At 52.7% G+C, this 23,206-nt stretch overlaps 1 protein-coding gene across 2 annotated transcripts in view; it reads right to left on the reverse strand.

Moving 5' to 3' along the window:
- The window catches only part of si:dkey-71h2.2 (low density lipoprotein receptor adapter protein 1), a 156,439-nt gene that overhangs the window by 42,104 nt on the left and 91,129 nt on the right, over positions 1-23,206 (reverse strand). For both annotated transcript variants that reach the window (XM_055885779.1, XM_055885778.1), the window contains exon 3: positions 17,253-17,365. In XM_055885779.1, the coding sequence (XP_055741754.1) occupies positions 17,253-17,365 (113 nt within the window). The remainder of the gene's footprint in view (positions 1-17,252; positions 17,366-23,206) is intronic.

The following is a 23,206-nucleotide window of genomic DNA, read 5'->3' on the forward strand; positions in this document are numbered from 1 at the left end:
GTCTCCAGGGAGGAGGCCTGTTAGCTCCATGATACTGTTATTGTCTCCAGAGAGGAGGCCTGTTAGCTCCATGATACTGTTAGTGTCTCCAGGGAGGAGGCCTGTTAGCTCCATGATACTGTTGTCTCCAGGGAGGAGGCCTGTTAGCTCCATGATACTGTTGTCTCCAGGGAGGAGGCCTGTTAGCTCCATGATACTGTTGTCTCCAGAGAGGAGGCCTGTTAGCTCCATGATACTTATGTCTCCAGGGAGGAGGCCTGTTAGCTCCATGATACTGTTATTGTCTCCAGGGAGGAGGCCTGTTAGCTCCATGATACTGTTGTCTCCAGGGAGGAGGCCTGTTAGCTCCATGATACTGTTATTGTCTCCAGAGAGGAGGCCTGTTAGCTCCATGATACTGTTGTCTCCAGGGAGGAGGCCTGTTAGCTCCATGATACTGTTAGTGTCTCCAGGGAGGAGGCCTGTTAGCTCCATGATACTGTTGTCTACAGGGAGGAGGCCTGTTAGCTCCATGATACTGTTAGTGTCTCCAGGGAGGAGGCCTGTTAGCTCCATGATACTGTTAGTGTCTCCAGGGAGGAGGCCTGTTAGCTCCATGATACTGTTGTCTCCAGGGAGGAGGCCTGTTAGCTCCATGATACTGTTGTCTCCAGGGAGGGGGCCTGTTAGCTCCATGATACTGTTAGTGTCTCCAGGGAGGAGGCCTGTTAGCTCCATGATACTGTTAGTGTCTCCAGGGAGGAGGCCTGTTAGCTCCATGATACTGTTGTCTCCAGGGAGGAGGCCTGTTAGCTCCATGATACTGTTAGTGTCTCCAGGGAGGAGGCCTGTTAGCTCCATGATACTGTTAGTGTCTCCAGGGAGGAGGCCTGTTAGCTCCATGATACTGTTGTCTACAGGGAGGAGGCCTGTTAGCTCCATGATACTGTTAGTGTCTCCAGGGAGGAGGCCTGTTAGCTCCATGATACTGTTAGTGTCTCCAGGGAGGAGGCCTGTTAGCTCCATGATACTGTTAGTGTCTTCAGGGAGGAGGCCTGTTAGCTCCATGATACTGTTAGTGTCTTCAGGGAGGAGGCCTGTTAGCTCCATGATACTGTTAGTGTCTCCAGGGAGGAGGCCTGTTAGCTCCATGATACTGTTGTCTCCAGGGAGGAGGCCTGTTAGCTCCATGATACTGTTGTCTCCAGGGAGGGGGCCTGTTAGCTCCATGATACTGTTAGTGTCTCCAGGGAGGAGGCCTGTTAGCTCCATGATACTGGTAGTGTCTCCAGGGAGGAGGCCTGTTAGCTCCATGATACTGTTAGTGTCTTCAGGGAGGAGGCCTGTTAGCTCCATGATACTGTTGGTGTCTTCAGGGAGGAGGCCTGTTAGCTCCATGATACTGTTAGTGTCTCCAGGGAGGAGGCCTGTTAGCTCCATGATACTGTTGTCTCCAGGGAGGAGGCCTGTTAGCTCCATGATACTGTTGTCTACAGGGAGGAGGCCTGTTAGCTCCATGATACTGTTATTGTCTCCAGGGAGGAGGCCTGTTAGCTCCATGATACTTATGTCTCCAGGGAGGAGGCCTGTTAGCTCCATGATACTGTTATTGTCTCCAGGGAGGAGGCCTGTTAGCTCCATGATACTGTTGTCTCCAGGGAGGAGGCCTGTTAGCTCCATGATACTGTTATTGTCTCCAGAGAGGAGGCCTGTTAGCTCCATGATACTGTTGTCTCCAGGGAGGAGGCCTGTTAGCTCCATGATACTGTTAGTGTCTCCAGGGAGGAGGCCTGTTAGCTCCATGATACTGTTGTCTACAGGGAGGAGGCCTGTTAGCTCCATGATACTGTTAGTGTCTCCAGGGAGGAGGCCTGTTAGCTCCATGATACTGTTAGTGTCTCCAGGGAGGAGGCCTGTTAGCTCCATGATACTGTTGTCTCCAGGGAGGAGGCCTGTTAGCTCCATGATACTGTTGTCTCCAGGGAGGGGGCCTGTTAGCTCAATGATACTGTTAGTGTCTCCAGGGAGGAGGCCTGTTAGCTCCATGATACTGTTAGTGTCTCCAGGGAGGAGGCCTGTTAGCTCCATGATACTGTTGTCTCCAGGGAGGAGGCCTGTTAGCTCCATGATACTGTTAGTGTCTCCAGGGAGGAGGCCTGTTAGCTCCATGATACTGTTAGTGTCTCCAGGGAGGAGGCCTGTTAGCTCCATGATACTGTTGTCTACAGGGAGGAGGCCTGTTAGCTCCATGATACTGTTAGTGTCTCCAGGGAGGAGGCCTGTTAGCTCCATGATACTGTTAGTGTCTCCAGGGAGGAGGCCTGTTAGCTCCATGATACTGTTAGTGTCTTCAGGGAGGAGGCCTGTTAGCTCCATGATACTGTTAGTGTCTTCAGGGAGGAGGCCTGTTAGCTCCATGATACTGTTAGTGTCTCCAGGGAGGAGGCCTGTTAGCTCCATGATACTGTTGTCTCCAGGGAGGAGGCCTGTTAGCTCCATGATACTGTTGTCTCCAGGGAGGGGGCCTGTTAGCTCCATGATACTGTTAGTGTCTCCAGGGAGGAGGCCTGTTAGCTCCATGATACTGGTAGTGTCTCCAGGGAGGAGGCCTGTTAGCTCCATGATACTGTTAGTGTCTTCAGGGAGGAGGCCTGTTAGCTCCATGATACTGTTAGTGTCTTCAGGGAGGAGGCCTGTTAGCTCCATGATACTGTTAGTGTCTCCAGGGAGGAGGCCTGTTAGCTCCATGATACTGTTGTCTCCAGGGAGGAGGCCTGTTAGCTCCATGATACTGTTGTCTACAGGGAGGAGGCCTGTTAGCTCCATGATACTGTTATTGTCTCCAGGGAGGAGGCCTGTTAGCTCCATGATACTGTTGTCTCCAGGGAGGAGGCCTGTTAGCTCCATGATACTGTTAGTGTCTCCAGGGAGGAGGCCTGTTAGCTCCATGATACTGTTGTCTACAGGGAGGAGGCCTGTTAGCTCGATGATACTGTTAGTGTCTCCATGGAGGAGGCCTGTTAGCTCCATGATACTGTTAGTGTCTCCAGGGAGGAGGCCTGTTAGCTCCATGATACTGTTAGTGTCTCCAGGGAGGAGGCCTGTTAGCTCCATGATACTGTTAGTGTCTCCAGGGAGGAGGCCTGTTAGCTCCATGATACTGTTGTCTCCAGGGAGGAGGCCTGTTAGCTCCATGATACTGTTAGTGTCTACAGGGAGGAGGCCTGTTAGCTCCATGATACTGTTAGTGTCTCCAGGGAGGAGGCCTGTTAGCTCCATGATACTGTTAGTGTCTCCAGGGAGGAGGCCTGTTAGCTCCATGATACTGTTAGTGTCTCCAGGGAGGAGGCCTGTTAGCTCCATGATACTGTTAGTGTCTCCAGGGAGGAGGCCTGTTAGCTCCATGATACTGTTGTCTCCAGGGAGGAGGCCTGTTAGCTCCATGATACTGTTGGTGTCTCCAGGGAGGAGGCCTGTTAGCTCCATGATACTGTTGTCTACAGGGAGGAGGCCTGTTAGCTCCATGATACTGTTAGTGTCTCCAGGGAGGAGGCCTGTTAGCTCCATGATACTGTTAGTGTCTCCAGGGAGGAGGCCTGTTAGCTCCATGATACTGTTAGTGTCTCCAGGGAGGAGGCCTGTTAGCTCCATGATACTGTTGTCTCCAGGGAGGAGGCCTGTTAGCTCCATGATACTGTTGTCTACAGGGAGGAGGCCTGTTTGCTCCATGATACTGTTATTGTCTCCAGGGAGGAGGCCTGTTAGCTCCATGATACTGTTGTCTCCAGGGAGGAGGCCTGTTAGCTCCATGATACTGTTAGTGTCTCCAGGGAGGAGGCCTGTTAGCTCCATGATACTGTTGTCTACAGGGAGGAGGCCTGTTAGCTCGATGATACTGTTAGTGTCTCCATGGAGGAGGCCTGTTAGCTCCATGATACTGTTAGTGTCTCCAGGGAGGAGGCCTGTTAGCTCCATGATACTGTTAGTGTCTCCAGGGAGGAGGCCTGTTAGCTCCATGATACTGTTAGTGTCTCCAGGGAGGAGGCCTGTTAGCTCCATGATACTGTTGTCTCCAGGGAGGAGGCCTGTTAGCTCCATGATACTGTTAGTGTCTACAGGGAGGAGGCCTGTTAGCTCCATGATACTGTTAGTGTCTCCAGGGAGGAGGCCTGTTAGCTCCATGATACTGTTAGTGTCTCCAGGGAGGAGGCCTGTTAGCTCCATGATACTGTTAGTGTCTCCAGGGAGGAGGCCTGTTAGCTCCATGATACTGTTATTGTCTCCAGAGAGGAGGCCTGTTAGCTCCATGATACTGTTGTCTCCAGGGAGGAGGCCTGTTAGCTCCATGATACTGTTAGTGTCTCCAGAGAGGAGGCCTGTTAGCTCCATGATACTGTTGTCTCCAGGGAGGAGGCCTGTTAGCTCCATGATACTGTTGTCTCCAGGGAGGAGGCCTGTTAGCTCCATGATACTGTTATTGTCTCCAGAGAGGAGGCCTGTTAGCTCCATGATACTGTTGTCTCCAGGGAGGAGGCCTGTTAGCTCCATGATACTGTTAGTGTCTCCAGGGAGGAGGCCTGTTAGCTCCATGATACTGTTGTCTACAGGGAGGAGGCCTGTTAGCTCCATGATACTGTTAGTGTCTCCAGGGAGGAGGCCTGTTAGCTCCATGATACTGTTAGTGTCTCCAGGGAGGAGGCCTGTTAGCTCCATGATACTGTTGTCTCCAGGGAGGAGGCCTGTTAGCTCCATGATACTGTTGTCTCCAGGGAGGGGGCCTGTTAGCTCCATGATACTGTTAGTGTCTCCAGGGAGGAGGCCTGTTAGCTCCATGATACTGTTAGTGTCTCCAGGGAGGAGGCCTGTTAGCTCCATGATACTGTTGTCTCCAGGGAGGAGGCCTGTTAGCTCCATGATACTGTTAGTGTCTCCAGGGAGGAGGCCTGTTAGCTCCATGATACTGTTAGTGTCTCCAGGGAGGAGGCCTGTTAGCTCCATGATACTGTTAGTGTCTCCAGGGAGGAGGCCTGTTAGCTCCATGATACTGTTAGTGTCTTCAGGGAGGAGGCCTGTTAGCTCCATGATACTGTTAGTGTCTTCAGGGAGGAGGCCTGTTAGCTCCATGATACTGTTAGTGTCTCCAGGGAGGAGGCCTGTTAGCTCCATGATACTGTTGTCTCCAGGGAGGAGGCCTGTTAGCTCCATGATACTGTTGTCTCCAGGGAGGGGGCCTGTTAGCTCCATGATACTGTTAGTGTCTCCAGGGAGGAGGCCTGTTAGCTCCATGATACTGGTAGTGTCTCCAGGGAGGAGGCCTGTTAGCTCCATGATACTGTTAGTGTCTCCAGGGAGGAGGCCTGTTAGCTCCATGATACTGTTAGTGTCTCCAGGGAGGAGGCCTGTTAGTTCCATGATACTGTTAGTGTCTTCAGGGAGGAGGCCTGTTAGCTCCATGATACTGTTAGTGTCTTCAGGGAGGAGGCCTGTTAGCTCCATGATACTGTTAGTGTCTCCAGGGAGGAGGCCTGTTAGCTCCATGATACTGTTGTCTCCAGGGAGGAGGCCTGTTAGCTCCATGATACTGTTGTCTCCAGGGAGGGGGCCTGTTAGCTCCATGATACTGTTAGTGTCTCCAGGGAGGAGGCCTGTTAGCTCCATGATACTGGTAGTGTCTCCAGGGAGGAGGCCTGTTAGCTCCATGATACTGTTAGTGTCTTCAGGGAGGAGGCCTGTTAGCTCCATGATACTGTTAGTGTCTTCAGGGAGGAGGCCTGTTAGCTCCATGATACTGTTAGTGTCTTCAGGGAGGAGGCCTGTTAGCTCCATGATACTGTTAGTGTCTCCAGGGAGGAGGCCTGTTAGCTCCATGATACTGTTGTCTCCAGGGAGGAGGCCTGTTAGCTCCATGATACTGTTGTCTACAGGGAGGAGGCCTGTTAGCTCCATGATACTGTTATTGTCTCCAGGGAGGAGGCCTGTTAGCTCCATGATACTGTTGTCTCCAGGGAGGAGGCCTGTTAGCTCCATGATACTGTTAGTGTCTCCAGGGAGGAGGCCTGTTAGCTCCATGATACTGTTGTCTACAGGGAGGAGGCCTGTTAGCTCGATGATACTGTTAGTGTCTCCATGGAGGAGGCCTGTTAGCTCCATGATACTGTTAGTGTCTCCAGGGAGGAGGCCTGTTAGCTCCATGATACTGTTAGTGTCTCCAGGGAGGAGGCCTGTTAGCTCCATGATACTGTTAGTGTCTCCAGGGAGGAGGCCTGTTAGCTCCATGATACTGTTGTCTCCAGGGAGGAGGCCTGTTAGCTCCATGATACTGTTAGTGTCTACAGGGAGGAGGCCTGTTAGCTCCATGATACTGTTAGTGTCTCCAGGGAGGAGGCCTGTTAGCTCCATGATACTGTTAGTGTCTCCAGGGAGGAGGCCTGTTAGCTCCATGATACTGTTAGTGTCTCCAGGGAGGAGGCCTGTTAGCTCCATGATACTGTTATTGTCTCCAGAGAGGAGGCCTGTTAGCTCCATGATACTGTTGTCTCCAGGGAGGAGGCCTGTTAGCTCCATGATACTGTTAGTGTCTCCAGGGAGGAGGCCTGTTAGCTCCATGATACTGTTGTCTCCAGGGAGGAGGCCTGTTAGCCTCATGATACTGTTGTCTCCAGGGAGGAGGCCTGTTAGCTCCATGATACTGTTATTGTCTCCAGAGAGGAGGCCTGTTAGTTCCATGATACTGTTGTCTCCAGGGAGGAGGCCTGTTAGCTCCATGATACTGTTGTCTCCAGGGAGGAGGCCTATTAGCTCCATGATACTGTTGTCTCCAGGGAGGAGGCCTGTTAGCTCCATGATACTGTTGTCTCCAGGGAGGAGGCCTGTTAGCTCCATGATACTGTTGTCTCCAGGGAGGGGGCCTGTTAGCTCCATGATACTGTTAGTGTCTCCAGGGAGGAGGCCTGTTAGCTCCATGATACTGTTAGTGTCTCCAGGGAGGAGGCCTGTTAGCTCCATGATACTGTTGTCTCCAGGGAGGAGGCCTGTTAGCTCCATGATACTGTTAGTGTCTCCAGGGAGGAGGCCTGTTAGCTCCATGATACTGTTAGTGTCTCCAGGGAGGAGGCCTGTTAGCTCCATGATACTGTTGTCTACAGGGAGGAGGCCTGTTAGCTCCATGATACTGTTGTCTACAGGGAGGAGGCCTGTTAGCTCCATGATACTGTTAGTGTCTCCAGGGAGGAGGCCTGTTAGCTCCATGATACTGTTAGTGTCTCCAGGGAGGAGGCCTGTTAGCTCCATGATACTGTTAGTGTCTTCAGGGAGGAGGCCTGTTAGCTCCATGATACTGTTAGTGTCTTCAGGGAGGAGGCCTGTTAGCTCCATGATACTGTTAGTGTCTCCAGGGAGGAGGCCTGTTAGCTCCATGATACTGTTGTCTCCAGGGAGGAGGCCTGTTAGCTCCATGATACTGTTGTCTCCAGGGAGGGGGCCTGTTAGCTCCATGATACTGTTAGTGTCTCCAGGGAGGAGGCCTGTTAGCTCCATGATACTGGTAGTGTCTCCAGGGAGGAGGCCTGTTAGCTCCATGATACTGTTAGTGTCTTCAGGGAGGAGGCCTGTTAGCTCCATGATACTGTTAGTGTCTTCAGGGAGGAGGCCTGTTAGCTCCATGATACTGTTAGTGTCTCCAGGGAGGAGGCCTGTTAGCTCCATGATACTGTTGTCTCCAGGGAGGAGGCCTGTTAGCTCCATGATACTGTTGTCTACAGGGAGGAGGCCTGTTAGCTCCATGATACTGTTATTGTCTCCAGGGAGGAGGCCTGTTAGCTCCATGATACTGTTAGTGTCTCCAGGGAGGAGGCCTGTTAGCTCCATGATACTGTTAGTGTCTCCAGGGAGGAGGCCTGTTAGCTCCATGATACTGTTGTCTACAGGGAGGAGGCCTGTTAGCTCGATGATACTGTTAGTGTCTCCATGGAGGAGGCCTGTTAGCTCCATGATACTGTTAGTGTCTCCAGGGAGGAGGCCTGTTAGCTCCATGATACTGTTAGTGTCTCCAGGGAGGAGGCCTGTTAGCTCCATGATACTGTTAGTGTCTCCAGGGAGGAGGCCTGTTAGCTCCATGATACTGTTGTCTCCAGGGAGGAGGCCTGTTAGCTCCATGATACTGTTAGTGTCTACAGGGAGGAGGCCTGTTAGCTCCATGATACTGTTAGTGTCTCCAGGGAGGAGGCCTGTTAGCTCCATGATACTGTTAGTGTCTCCAGGGAGGAGGCCTGTTAGCTCCATGATACTGTTAGTGTCTCCAGGGAGGAGGCCTGTTAGCTCCATGATACTGTTATTGTCTCCAGAGAGGAGGCCTGTTAGCTCCATGATACTGTTGTCTACAGGGAGGAGGCCTGTTAGCTCCATGATACTGTTAGTGTCTCCAAGGAGGAGGCCTGTTAGCTCCATGATACTGTTGTCTCCAGGGAGGAGGCCTGTTAGCCTCATGATACTGTTGTCTCCAGGGAGGAGGCCTGTTAGCTCCATGATACTGTTATTGTCTCCAGAGAGGAGGCCTGTTAGTTCCATGATACTGTTGTCTCCAGGGAGGAGGCCTGTTAGCTCCATGATACTGTTGTCTCCAGGGAGGAGGCCTGTTAGCTCCATGATACTGTTGTCTCCAGGGAGGAGGCCTGTTAGCTCCATGATACTGTTGTCTCCAGAGAGGAGGCCTGTTAGCTCCATGATACTGTTGTCTCCAGGGAGGAGGCCTGTTAGCTCCATGATACTGTTATTGTCTCCAGGGAGGAGGCCTGTTAGCTCCATGATACTGTTGTCTCCAGGGAGGAGGCCTGTTAGCTCCATGATACTGTTATTGTCTCCAGAGAGGAGGCCTGTTAGCTACATGATACTGTTAGTGTCTCCAGGGAGGAGGCCTGTTAGCTCCATGATACTGTTAGTGTCTCCAGGGAGGAGGCCTGTTAGCTCCATGATACTGTTGTCTACAGGGAGGAGGCCTGTTAGCTCCATGATACTGTTAGTGTCTCCAGGGAGGAGGCCTGTTAGCTCCATGATACTGTTAGTGTCTCCAGGGAGGAGGCCTGTTAGCTCCATGATACTGTTGTCTCCAGGGAGGGGATCTGTTAGCTCCATGATACTGTTAGTGTCTCCAGGGAGGAGGCCTGTTAGCTCCATGATACTGTTAGTGTCTCCAGGGAGGAGGCCTGTTAGCTCCATGATACTGTTAGTGTCTCCAGGGAGGAGGCCTGTTAGCTCCATGATACTGTTAGTGTCTCCAGGGAGGAGGCCTGTTAGCTCCATGATACTGTTAGTGTCTCCAGGGAGGAGGCCTGTTAGCTCCATGATACTGTTAGTGTCTCCAGGGAGGAGGCCTGTTAGCTCCATGATACTGTTGTCTACAGGGAGGAGGCCTGTTAGCTCCATGATACTGTTAGTGTCTCCAGGGAGGAGGCCTGTTAGCTCCATGATACTGTTAGTGTCTCCAGGGAGGAGGCCTGTTAGCTCCATGATACTGTTAGTGTCTTCAGGGAGGAGGCCTGTTAGCTCCATGATACTGTTAGTGTCTTCAGGGAGGAGGCCTGTTAGCTCCATGATACTGTTAGTGTCTTCAGGGAGGAGGCCTGTTAGCTCCATGATACTGTTAGTGTCTCCAGGGAGGAGGCCTGTTAGCTCCATGATACTGTTGTCTCCAGGGAGGAGGCCTGTTAGCTCCATGATACTGTTATTGTCTCCAGGGAGGAGGCCTGTTAGCTCCATGATACTGTTGTCTCCAGGGAGGAGGCCTGTTAGCTCCATGATACTGTTAGTGTCTCCAGGGAGGAGGCCTGTTAGCTCCATGATACTGTTGTCTACAGGGAGGAGGCCTGTTAGCTCCATGATACTGTTATTGTCTCCAGGGAGGAGGCCTGTTAGCTCCATGATACTGTTGTCTCCAGGGAGGAGGCCTGTTAGCTCCATGATACTGTTATTGTCTCCAGAGAGGAGGCCTGTTAGCTCCATGATACTGTTGTCTCCAGGGAGGAGGCCTGTTAGCTCCATGATACTGTTAGTGTCTCCAGGGAGGAGGCCTGTTAGCTCCATGATACTGTTGTCTACAGGGAGGAGGCCTGTTAGCTCCATGATACTGTTAGTGTCTCCAGGGAGGAGGCCTGTTAGCTCCATGATACTGTAAGTGTCTCCAGGGAGGAGGCCTGTTAGCTCCATGATACTGTTGTCTCCAGGGAGGAGGCCTGTTAGCTCCATGATACTGTTGTCTCCAGGGAGGGGGCCTGTTAGCTCCATGATACTGTTAGTGTCTCCAGGGAGGAGGCCTGTTAGCTCCATGATACTGTTAGTGTCTCCAGGGAGGAGGCCTGTTAGCTCCATGATACTGTTGTCTCCAGGGAGGAGGCCTGTTAGCTCCATGATACTGTTAGTGTCTCCAGGGAGGAGGCCTGTTAGCTCCATGATACTGTTAGTGTCTCCAGGGAGGAGGCCTGTTAGCTCCATGATACTGTTGTCTACAGGGAGGAGGCCTGTTAGCTCCATGATACTGTTGTCTACAGGGAGGAGGCCTGTTAGCTCCATGATACTGTTAGTGTCTCCAGGGAGGAGGCCTGTTAGCTCCATGATACTGTTAGTGTCTCCAGGGAGGAGGCCTGTTAGCTCCATGATACTGTTAGTGTCTTCAGGGAGGAGGCCTGTTAGCTCCATGATACTGTTAGTGTCTTCAGGGAGGAGGCCTGTTAGCTCCATGATACTGTTAGTGTCTCCAGGGAGGAGGCCTGTTAGCTCCATGATACTGTTGTCTCCAGGGAGGAGGCCTGTTAGCTCCATGATACTGTTATTGTCTCCAGGGAGGAGGCCTGTTAGCTCCATGATACTGTTGTCTCCAGGGAGGAGGCCTGTTAGCTCCATGATACTGTTAGTGTCTCCAGGGAGGAGGCCTGTTAGCTCCATGATACTGTTAGTGTCTCCAGGGAGGAGGCCTGTTAGCTCCATGATACTGTTAGTGTCTCCAGGGAGGAGGCCTGTTAGCTCCATGATACTGTTAGTGTCTCCAGGGAGGAGGCCTGTTAGCTCCATGATACTGTTGTCTCCAGGGAGGAGGCCTGTTAGCTCCATGATACTGTTAGTGTCTCCAGGGAGGAGGCCTGTTAGCTCCATGATACTGTTGTCTACAGGGAGGAGGCCTGTTAGCTCCATGATACTGTTAGTGTCTCCAGGGAGGAGGCCTGTTAGCTCCATGATACTGTTGTCTCCAGGGAGGAGGCCTGTTAGCTCCATGATACTGTTAGTGTCTCCAGGGAGGAGGCCTGTTAGCTCCATGATACTGTTAGTGTCTCCAGGGAGGAGGCCTGTTAGCTCCATGATACTGTTAGTGTCTCCAGGGAGGAGGCCTGTTAGCTCCATGATACTGTTATTGTCTCCAGGGAGGAGGCCTGTTAGCTCCATGATACTGTTAGTGTCTCCAGGGAGGAGGCCCGTTAGCTCCATGATACTGTTAGTGTCTCCAGGGAGGAGGCCTGTTAGCTCCATGATACTGTTAGTGTCTCCAGGGAGGAGGCCTGTTAGCTCCATGATACTGTTAGTGTCTCCAGGGAGGAGGCCTGTTAGCTCCATGATACTGTTGTCTACAGGGAGGAGGCCTGTTAGCTCCATGATACTGTTGTCTACAGGGAGGAGGCCTGTTAGCTCCATGATACTGTTAGTGTCTCCAGGGAGGAGGCCTGTTAGCTCCATGATACTGTTAGTGTCTCCAGGGAGGAGGCCTGTTAGCTCCATGATACTGTTAGTGTCTTCAGGGAGGAGGCCTGTTAGCTCCATGATACTGTTAGTGTCTTCAGGGAGGAGGCCTGTTAGCTCCATGATACTGTTAGTGTCTCCAGGGAGGAGGCCTGTTAGCTCCATGATACTGTTGTCTCCAGGGAGGAGGCCTGTTAGCTCCATGATACTGTTATTGTCTCCAGGGAGGAGGCCTGTTAGCTCCATGATACTGTTGTCTCCAGGGAGGAGGCCTGTTAGCTCCATGATACTGTTAGTGTCTCCAGGGAGGAGGCCTGTTAGCTCCATGATACTGTTGTCTACAGGGAGGAGGCCTGTTAGCTCCATGATACTGTTAGTGTCTCCAGGGAGGAGGCCTGTTAGCTCCATGATACTGTTAGTGTCTCCAGGGAGGAGGCCTGTTAGCTCCATGATACTGTTAGTGTCTCCAGGGAGGAGGCCTGTTAGCTCCATGATACTGTTAGTGTCTCCAGGGAGGAGGCCTGTTAGCTCCATGATACTGTTAGTGTCTCCAGGGAGGAGGCCTGTTAGCTCCATGATACTGTTGTCTACAGGGAGGAGGCCTGTTAGCTCCATGATACTGTTAGTGTCTCCAGGGAGGAGGCCTGTTAGCTCCATGATACTGTTGTCTCCAGGGAGGAGGCCTGTTAGCTCCATGATACTGTTAGTGTCTCCAGGGAGGAGGCCTGTTAGCTCCATGATACTGTTAGTGTCTCCAGGGAGGAGGCCTGTTAGCTCCATGATACTGTTAGTGTCTCCAGGGAGGAGGCCTGTTAGCTCCATGATACTGTTATTGTCTCCAGGGAGGAGGCCTGTTAGCTCCATGATACTGTTAGTGTCTCCAGGGAGGAGGCCCGTTAGCTCCATGATACTGTTAGTGTTTCCAGGGAGGAGGCCTGTTAGCTCCATGATACTGTTAGTGTCTCCAGGGAGGAGGCCTGTTAGCTCCATGATACTGTTAGTGTCTCCAGGGAGGAGGCCTGTTAGCTCCATGATACTGTTGTCTACAGGGAGGAGGCCTGTTAGCTCCATGATACTGTTAGTGTCTCCAGGGAGGAGGCCTGTTAGCTCCATGATACTGTTAGTGTCTCCAGGGAGGAGGCCTGTTAGCTCCATGATACTGTTGTCTACAGGGAGGAGGCCTGTTAGCTCCATGATACTGTTAGTGTCTCCAGGGAGGAGGCCTGTTAGCTCCATGATACTGTTAGTGTCTCCAGGGAGGAGGCCTGTTAGCTCCATGATACTGTTAGTGTCTCCAGGGAGGAGGCCTGTTAGCTCCATGATACTGTTAGTGTCTCCAGGGAGGAGGCCTGTTAGCTCCATGATACTGTTGTCTCCAGGGAGGAGGCCTGTTAGCTCCATGATACTGTTGTCTACAGGGAGGAGGCCTTTTAGCTCCATGATACTGTTGTCTCCAGGGAGGAGTCAGTTGTCCAACTGAAATGTGTCTTCCGTATTTATCCCAACCCCTCTGAATCAGAGGGGGGTGGCCTTAATCGACATCCAAGGCGCCTGGGGGAACAGTGGGTTAACTGCCTTGCTCAGGGGCAGAACTACTAATTTTTACCTTGTCAGCTTGGGGATTCGATCTAGCAACCTTGCGGCTACTGGCCCAATGCTTCAACCACTAGGCTACCTGACGCCTCATTAGTGTGTAGCACGGAACCATTCAACGTAATAGCAACCTATTCCCCATAGCGTGGGCTTTTGCTAAAAGTTGTGCACTATAGGGAATAGGTTGCCATTTGGAACACAGATTGGCCAAGCTACTGGAGGGCTCCCTCTGCTTATTGCTACTGAGCTGAGATCCGCTGTGGCTGAGACCCTACTGGGCTGAGACCCTACTGGGCTGAGACCCTACTGTGCTGAGATCCGCTGTGGCTGAGACCCTACTGAGCTGAGACCCTACTGGGCTAAGATCTGCTGTGGCTGAGACCCTACTGGGCTGAGACCCTACTGAGCTGAGACCCTACTGGGCTGAGACCCACTGTGGCTGAGACCCTACTGGGCTGAGACCCACTGTTGCTGAGACCCTACTGAGCTGAGATCCGCTGTGGCTGAGACCCTACTGGACTGAGACCCTACTGGGCTGAGACCCGCTGTGGCTGAGACCCTACTGGGCTGAGACCCGCTGTGGCTGAGACCCGCTGTGGCTGAGACCCTACTGGGCTGAGACCCTACTGGGCTGAGACCCTACTGGGCTGAGACCCACTGTGGCTGAGACCCTACTGGGCTGAGACCCACTGTGGCTGAGACCCTACTGGGCTGAGACCCTACTGGGCTGAGACCCTACTGAGCTGAGACCCTACTGGGCTGAGACCCGCTGTGGCTGAGACCCTACTGAGCTGAGACCCTACTGAGCTGAGACCCTACTGAGCTGAGACCCTACTGGGCTGAGACCCGCTGTGGCTGAGACCCTACTGAGCTGAGACCCTACTGAGCTGAGACCCTACTGGGCTGAGACCCTACTGGGCGGAGACCCTACTGGGCTGAGACCCTACTAGGCGGAGACCCTACTGAGCTGAGACCCTACTGAGCTGAGACCCTACTGAGCTGAGACCCTACTGAGCTGAGACCCTACTGAGCTGAGACCCTACTGGGCTGAGACCCTACTGGGCTGAGACCCTACTGGGCTGAGACCCTACTGGGCTGAGACCCTACTGGGCGGAGACCCTACTGAGCTGAGACCCTACTGGGCTGAGACCCTACTGAGCTGAGACCCTACCGAGCTGAGACCCTACTGGGCTGAGACCCGCTGTGGCTGAGACCCTACTGGGCTGAGACCCTACTGAGCTGAGACCCTACTGAGCTGAGACCCTACTGGGCTGAGACCCTACTGGGCTGAGACTCTACCGGGCTGAGACTCTACCGGGCTGAGACCCTACCGAGCTGAGACCCTACTGGGCTGAGACCCACTGTGGCTGAGACCCTACTGGGCTGAGACCCTACTGAGCTGAGACCCTACTGAGCTGAGACTCTACTGGGCTGAGACCCTACTGAGCTGAGACCCACTGTGGCTGAGACCCTACTGGGCTGAGACCCACTGTTGCTGAGACCCTACTGAGCTGAGATCCGCTGTGGCTGAGACCCTACTGGACTGAGACCCTACTGGGCTGAGACCCGCTGTGGCTGAGACCCTACTGGGCTGAGACCCGCTGTGGCTGAGACCCGCTGTGGCTGAGACCCTACTGGGCTGAGATCCGCTGTGGCTGAGACCCTACTGGACTGAGACCCTACTGGGCTGAGACCCGCTGTGGCTGAGACCCTACTGGGCTGAGACCCGCTGTGGCTGAGACCCGCTGTGGCTGAGACCCTACTGGGCTGAGACCCTACTGGGCTGAGACCCTACTGAGCTGAGACCCTACTGGGCTGAGACCCTACTGGGCTGAGACCCACTGTGGCTGAGACCCTACTGGGCTGAGACCCACTGTGGCTGAGACCCTACTGGGCTGAGACCCTACTGGGCTGAGACCCTACTGAGCTGAGACCCTACTGGGCTGAGACCCGCTGTGGCTGAGACCCTACTGAGCTGAGACCCTACTGAGCTGAGACCCTACTGGGCTGAGACCCTACTGGGCGGAGACCCTACTGGGCTGAGACCATACTAGGCGAAGACCCTACTGAGCTGAGACCCTACTGAGCTGAGACCCTACTGAGCTGAGACCCTACTGGGCTGAGACCCTACTGGGCTGAGACCCTACTGGGCTGAGACCCTACTGGGCTGAGACCCTACTGGGCGGAGACCCTACTGAGCTGAGACCCTACTGGGCTGAGACCCTACTGAGCTGAGACCCTACCGAGCTGAGACCCTACCGGGCTGAGACCCGCTGTGGCTGAGACCCTACTGAGCTGAGACCCTACTGAGCTGAGACCCTACTGAGCTGAGACCCTACTGGGCTGAGACCCTACTGGGCTGAGACTCTACTGGGCTGAGACTCTACCGGGCTGAGACCCTACCGAGCTGAGACCCTACTGGGCTGAGACCCACTGTGGCTGAGACCCTACTGGGCTGAGACCCTACTGAGCTGAGACCCTACTGGGCTGAGACTCTACTGGGCTGAGACCCTACTGAGCTGAGACCCACTGTGGCTGAGACCCTACTGGGCTGAGACCCTACTGGGCTGAGACTCTACTGGGCTGAGACCCTACTGGGCTGAGACCCTACTGGGCTGAGACCCTACTGGGCTGAGACCCTACTGGGCGGAGACCCTACTGGGCTGAGACCCTACTGGGCTGAGACTCTACTGGGCTGAGACCCTACTGGGCGGAGACCCTACTGGGCGGAGACCCTACTGGGCGGAGACCCTACTGGGCTGAGACTCTACTGGGCTGAGACCCTACTGGGCTGAGACCCTACTGGGCGGAGACCCTACTGAGCTGAGACCCTACTGGGCTGAGACCCGCTGTGGCTGAGACCCTACTGAGCTGAGACCCTACTGAGCTGAGACCCTACTGGGCTGAGACCCTACTGGGCGGAGACCCTACTGAGCTGAGACCCTACTGGGCTGAGACCCTACTGGGCGGAGACCCTACTGAGCTGAGACCCTACTGAGCTGAGACCCTACTGGGCTGAGACCCTACTGGGCGGAGACCCTACTGAGCTGAGACCCTACTGGGCTGAGACCCTACTGGGCTGAGACCCTACTGAGCTGAGACCCTACTGGGCTGAGACCCTACTGAGCTGAGACCCTACTGAGCTGAGACCCTACTGGGCTGAGACCCTACTGAGCTGAGACCCTACTGAGCTGAGACCCTACTGAGCTGAGACCCTACTGAGCTGAGACCCTACTGGGCTGAGACCCTACTGGGCTGAGACCCTACTGAGCTGAGACCCTACTGAGCTGAGACCCTACTGGGCTGAGACCCTACTGAGCTGAGACCCTACTGAGCTGAGACCCTACTGGGCTGAGACCCGCTGTGGCTGAGACCCGCTGTGGCTGAGACCCTACTGGGCGGAGACCCGCTGTGGCTGAGACCCTACTGGGCTGAGACCCTACTGAGCTGAGACCCTACTGGGCTGAGACCCTACTGAGCTGAGACCCTACTGGGCTGAGACTCTACTGGGCTGAGACCCTACTGGGCGGAGACCCTACTGGGCTGAGACCCTACTGAGCTGAGACCCTACTGAGCTGAGACCCTACTGGGCTGAGACCCTACTGGGCGGAGACCCTACTGGGCTGAGACCCTACTGAGCTGAGACCCTACTGGGCTGAGATCCCACTGTGGCTGAGATGTCATTATGATGTCGTATTTTTTACCTGTTTATGGAGACGTTCTCTATGATGTCATATTGTTTACCTGTATATGGAGACATTCTCTATGATGTCATTATGATGTCATATTGTTTACCTGTATATGGAAACGTTCTCTATGATGTCATTGTAAGTCGCTCTGGATAAGAGCGTCTGCTAAATGACTTAAATGTAAATGTAAATGTAAAATTATGATGTCATATTGTTTACCTGTATATGGAGACGTTCTCTATGAGGTCATTATGATGTCATATTGTTTACCTGTATATGGAGACGTTCTCTATGAGGTCCAGTGTCTCTGTGTCTGTGATGATGATTCCTTTAGGAGAGATGGTCAGGGTCACCTTACGGAACTTCTTAGCACTGGCCCGGGCCTGGGATGACGCAAACACACACAAGAGGGAATTATAATCTGGTTGTGTCCACAATCACATCATATTCCATATAGTTCACTAAACATTTGAGCGCACTCTATATAGGGATTAGCTACCAAAGTAGTGCACTATATAGGGAGTAGCCACCATTTTGATATTAGTGCGAATATAGGGAGTAGCCACCATTTTGACAGTAGTGCACTATATAGGGAGTAGCTAGAGGAGGAGAGGAAGGAAGAGAAGAGAGGAAGAGAGGAGAGGAGAGGAAGAAAGGAAGAGAAGAGAAGAGGAGAGGAGAGGAAGAAAGGAAGAGAGGAGGAGAGGATAGAGAGGAGGGAGGGAAGAGGAGGAGAGAGGAAGAGAGGAGAGGAGGAGAGGAGGAAAGGAAGAGAGGAAGAGATGAAGAAAGGAGGAGAGGAGACGAAGAGAGGAGAGGAGAACTTGTCAAGGGCGATGTGAATGGTGCCATCTCTTGTCTTCCTCTTCTGGTGTGGCCTTCATCCCCTGGAGACACTAACAGTATCATGGAGCTAACAGGCCTTCATCCCCTGTAGACACTAACAGTATCATGGAGCTAACAGGCCTTCATCCCCTGTAGACACTAACAGTATCATGGAGCTAACAGGCCTCCATCCCCTGTAGACACTAACAGTATCATGGAGCTAACAGGCCTCCATCCCCTGTAGACACTAACAGTATCATGGAGCTAACAGGCCTCCTCCCTGTAGACACTAACAGTATCATGGAGCTAACAGGCCTCCATCCCCTGTAGACACTAACAGTATCATGGAGCTAACAGGCCTCCTCCCTGTAGACACTAACAGTATCATGGAGCTAACAGGCCTCCATCCCCTGTAGACACTAACAGTATCATGGAGCTAACAGGCCTTCATCCCCTGTAGACAACAGTATCATGGAGCTAACAGGCCTCCATCCCCTGTAGACACTAACAGTATCATGGAGCTAACAGGCCTTCATCCCCTGTAGACACTAACAGTATCATAGAGCTAACAGGCCTTCATCCCCTGTAGACACTAACAGTATCATGGAGCTAACAGGCCTCCATCCCCTGTAGACACTAACAGTATCATGGAGCTAACAGGCCTTCATCCCCTGTAGACACTAACAGTATCATGGAGCTAACAGGCCTCCTCCCTGGAGACACTAACAGTATCATGGAGCTAACAGGCCTCCTCCCTGGAGACACTAACAGTATCATGGAGCTAACAGGCCTCCATCCCCTGGAGACACTAACAGTATCATGGAGCTAACAGGCCTCCTCCCTGGAGACACTAACAGTATCATGGAGCTAACAGGCCTCCTCCCTGTAGACACTAACAGTATCATGGAGCTAACAGGCCTCCTCCCTGGAGACACTAACAGTATCATGGAGCTAACAGGCCTCCATCACCTGTAGACACTAACAGTATCATGGAGCTAACAGGCCTCCTCCCTGGAGACACTAACAGTATCATGGAGCTAACAGGCCTCCTCCCTGTAGACACTAACAGTATCATGGAGCTAACAGGCCTTCATCCCCTGTAGACACTAACAGTATCATGGAGCTAACAGGCCTCCATCCCCTGTAGACACTAACAGTATCATGGAGCTAACAGGCCTTCATCCCCTGTAGACACTAACAGTATCATGGAGCTAACAGGCCTCCATCCCCTGTAGACACTAACAGTATCATGGAGCTAACAGGCCTCCTCCCTGGAGACACTAACAGTATCATGGAGCTAACAGGCCTCCATCCCCTGTAGTCACTAACAGTATCATGGAGCTAACAGGCCTCCATCCCCTGGAGACACTAACAGTATCATGGAGCTAACAGGCCTTCATCCCCTGTAGACACTAACAGTATCATGGAGCTAACAGGCCTCCTCCCTGGAGACACTAACAGTATCATGGAGCTAACAGGCCTCCATCCCCTGTAGACACTAACAGTATCATGGAGCTAACAGGCCTCCTCCCTGGAGACAACAGTATCATGGAGCTAACAGGCCTCCTCCCTGGAGACACTAACAGTATCATGGAGCTAACAGGCCTCCATCCCCTGGAGACACTAACAATATCATGGAGCTAACAGGCCTTCATCCCCTGTAGACAACAGTATCATGGAGCTAACAGGCCTTCATCCCCTGTAGACAACAGTATCATGGAGCTAACAGGCCTTCATCCCCTGTAGACAACAGTATCATGGAGCTAACAGGCCTTCATCCCCTGTAGACACTAACAGTATCATGGAGCTAACAGGCCTCCATCCCCTGGAGACACTAACAATATCATGGAGCTAACAGGCCTTCATCCCCTGTAGACAACAGTATCATGGAGCTAACAGGCCTTCATCCCCTGTAGACAACAGTATCATGGAGCTAACAGGCCTTCATCCCCTGTAGACACTAACAGTATCATGGAACTACCAGGCCTCCATCCCCTGTAGACAATAACAATATCATGGAGCTAACAGGCCTTCATCCCATGTAGACAATAACAATATCATGGAGCTAACAGGCCTCCTCCCTGGAGACAATAACAGTATCATGGAGCTAACAGGCCTCCTCCCTGGAGACAATAACAGTATCATGGAGCTAACAGGCCTCCTCCCTGGAGACACTAACAGTATCATGGAGCTAACAGGCCTCCTCCCTGGAGACACCAACAGTATCATGGAGCTAAAAGGCCTCCTCCCTGGAGACACTAACAGTATCATGGAGCTAACAAGCCTCCTCCCTGTAGACAACAGTATCATGGAGCTAACAGGCCTCCTCCCTGGAGACACTAACAGTATCATGGAGCTAACAGGCCTCCTCCCTGGAGACACTAACAGTATCATGGAGCTAACAGGCCTCCTCCCTGGACACACTAACAGTATCATGGAGCTAACAGGCCTCCTCCCTGTAGACACTAACAGTATCATGGAGCTAACAGGCCTCCTCCCTGGAGACACTAACAGTATCATGGAGCTAACAGGCCTCCTCCCTGGAGACAACAGTATCATGGAGCTAACAGGCCTCCTCCCTGGAGACACTAACAGTATCATGGAGCTAACAGGCCTCCTCCCTGGAGACAATAACAGTATCATGGAGCTAACAGGCCTCCTCCCTGGAGACACTAACAGTATCATGGAGCTAACAGGCCTCCTCCCTGGAGACAACAGTATCATGGAGCTAACAGGCCTCCTCCCTGGAGACACTAACAGTATCATGGAGCTAACAGGCCTCCTCCCTGGAGACACTAACAGTATCATGGAGCTAACAGGCCTCCTCCCTGGAGACACTAACAGTATCATGGAGCTAACAGGCCTCCTCCCTGGAGACACCAACAGTATCATGGAGCTAAAAGGCCTCCTCCCTGGAGACACTAACAATATCATGGAGCTAACAGGCCTTCATCCCCTGTAGACAACAGTATCATGGAGCTAACAGGCCTTCATCCCCTGTAGACAACAGTATCATGGAGCTAACAGGCCTTCATCCCCTGTAGACAACAGTATCATGGAGCTAACAGGCCTTCATCCCCTGTAGACACTAACAGTATCATGGAGCTAACAGGCCTCCATCCCCTGGAGACACTAACAATATCATGGAGCTAACAGGCCTTCATCCCCTGTAGACAACAGTATCATGGAGCTAACAGGCCTTCATCCCCTGTAGACAACAGTATCATGGAGCTAACAGGCCTTCATCCCCTGTAGACACTAACAGTATCATGGAACTACCAGGCCTCCATCCCCTGTAGACAATAACAATATCATGGAGCTAACAGGCCTTCATCCCATGTAGACAATAACAATATCATGGAGCTAACAGGCCTCCTCCCTGGAGACAATAACAGTATCATGGAGCTAACAGGCCTCCTCCCTGTAGACAACAGTATCATGGAGCTAACAGGCCTCCTCCCTGGAGACACTAACAGTATCATGGAGCTAACAGGCCTCCTCCCTGGAGACACCAACAGTATCATGGAGCTAAAAGGCCTCCTCCCTGGAGACACTAACAGTATCATGGAGCTAACAAGCCTCCTCCCTGTAGACAACAGTATCATGGAGCTAACAGGCCTCCTCCCTGGAGACACTAACAGTATCATGGAGCTAACAGGCCTCCTCCCTGGAGACACTAACAGTATCATGGAGCTAACAGGCCTCCTCCCTGGACACACTAACAGTATCATGGAGCTAACAGGCCTCCTCCCTGTAGACACTAACAGTATCATGGAGCTAACAGGCCTCCTCCCTGGAGACACTAACAGTATCATGGAGCTAACAGGCCTCCTCCCTGGAGACAACAGTATCATGGAGCTAACAGGCCTCCTCCCTGGAGACACTAACAGTATCATGGAGCTAACAGGCCTCCTCCCTGGAGACAATAACAGTATCATGGAGCTAACAGGCCTCCTCCCTGGAGACAATAACAGTATCATGGAGCTAACAGGCCTCCTCCCTGGAGACACTAACAGTATCATGGAGCTAACAGGCCTCCTCCCTGGAGACACTAACAGTATCATGGAGCTAACAGGCCTCCTCCCTGGAGACACTAACAGTATCATGGAGCTAACAGGCCTCCTCCCTGGAGACACTAACAGTATCATGGAGCTAACAGGCCTCCTCCCTGGAGACACCAACAGTATCATGGAGCTAAAAGGCCTCCTCCCTGGAGACACTAACAGTATCATCGAGCTAACAGGCCTCCTCCCTGTAGACAACAGTATCATGGAGCTAACAGGCCTCCTCCCTGGAGACACTAACAGTATCATGGAGCTAACAGGCCTCCTCCCTGGAGACACTAACAGTATCATGGAGCTAACAGGCCTCCTCCCTGTAGACACTAACAGTATCATGGAGCTAACAGGCCTCCTCCCTGTAGACAGTAACAGTATCATGGAGCTAACAGGCCTCCTCCCTGGAGACAACAGTATCATGGAGCTAGCAGGCCTCCTCCCTGGAGACACTAACAGTATCATGGAGCTAACAGGCCTCCTCCCTGGAGACAACAGTATCATGGAGCTAACAGGCCTCCTCCCTGGAGACACTAACAGTATCATGGAGCTAACAGGCCTCCTCCATGGAGACAACAGTATCATGGAGCTAACAGGCCTCCTCCCTGGAGACAACAGTATCATGGAGCTAACAGGCCTCCTCCCTGGAGACAACAGTATCATGGAGCTAACAGGCCTCCTCCCTGGAGACAACAGTATCATGGAGCTAACAGGCCTCCTCCCTGGAGACAATAACAGTATCATGGAGCTAACAGGCCTTCATCCCCTGGAGACACTAACAGTATCATGGAGCTAACAGGCCTTCATCCCCTGGAGACAACAGTATCATGGAGCTAACAGGCCTCCTCCCTGGAGACAATAACAGTATCATGGAGCTAACAGGCCTCCTCCCTGAAGACAACAGTATCATGGAGCTAACAGGCCTCCTCCCTGGAGACAATAACAGTATCATGGAGCTAACAGGCCTCCTCCCTGGAGACAATAACAGTATCATGGAGCTAACAGGCCTCCTCCCTGGAGACAATAACAGTATCATGGAGCTAACAGGCCTCCTCCCTGGAGACACTAACAGTATCATCGAGCTAACAGGCCTCCTCCCTGTAGACAACAGTATCATGGAGCTAACAGGCCTCCTCCCTGGAGACAATAACAGTATCATGGAGCTAACAGGCCTCCTCCCTGGAGACACTAACAGTATCATGGAGCTAACAGGCCACCTCCCTGGAGACACTAACAGTATCATAGAGCTAACAGGCCTCCTCCCTGTAGACAACAGTATCATGGAGCTAACAGGCCTCCTCCCTGGAGACAATAACAGTATCATCGAGCTAACAGGCCTCCTCC

Source organism: Salvelinus fontinalis, chromosome 27 (assembly GCF_029448725.1).
Source record: "Salvelinus fontinalis isolate EN_2023a chromosome 27, ASM2944872v1, whole genome shotgun sequence".
NCBI lineage: Eukaryota > Metazoa > Chordata > Actinopteri > Salmoniformes > Salmonidae > Salvelinus > Salvelinus fontinalis.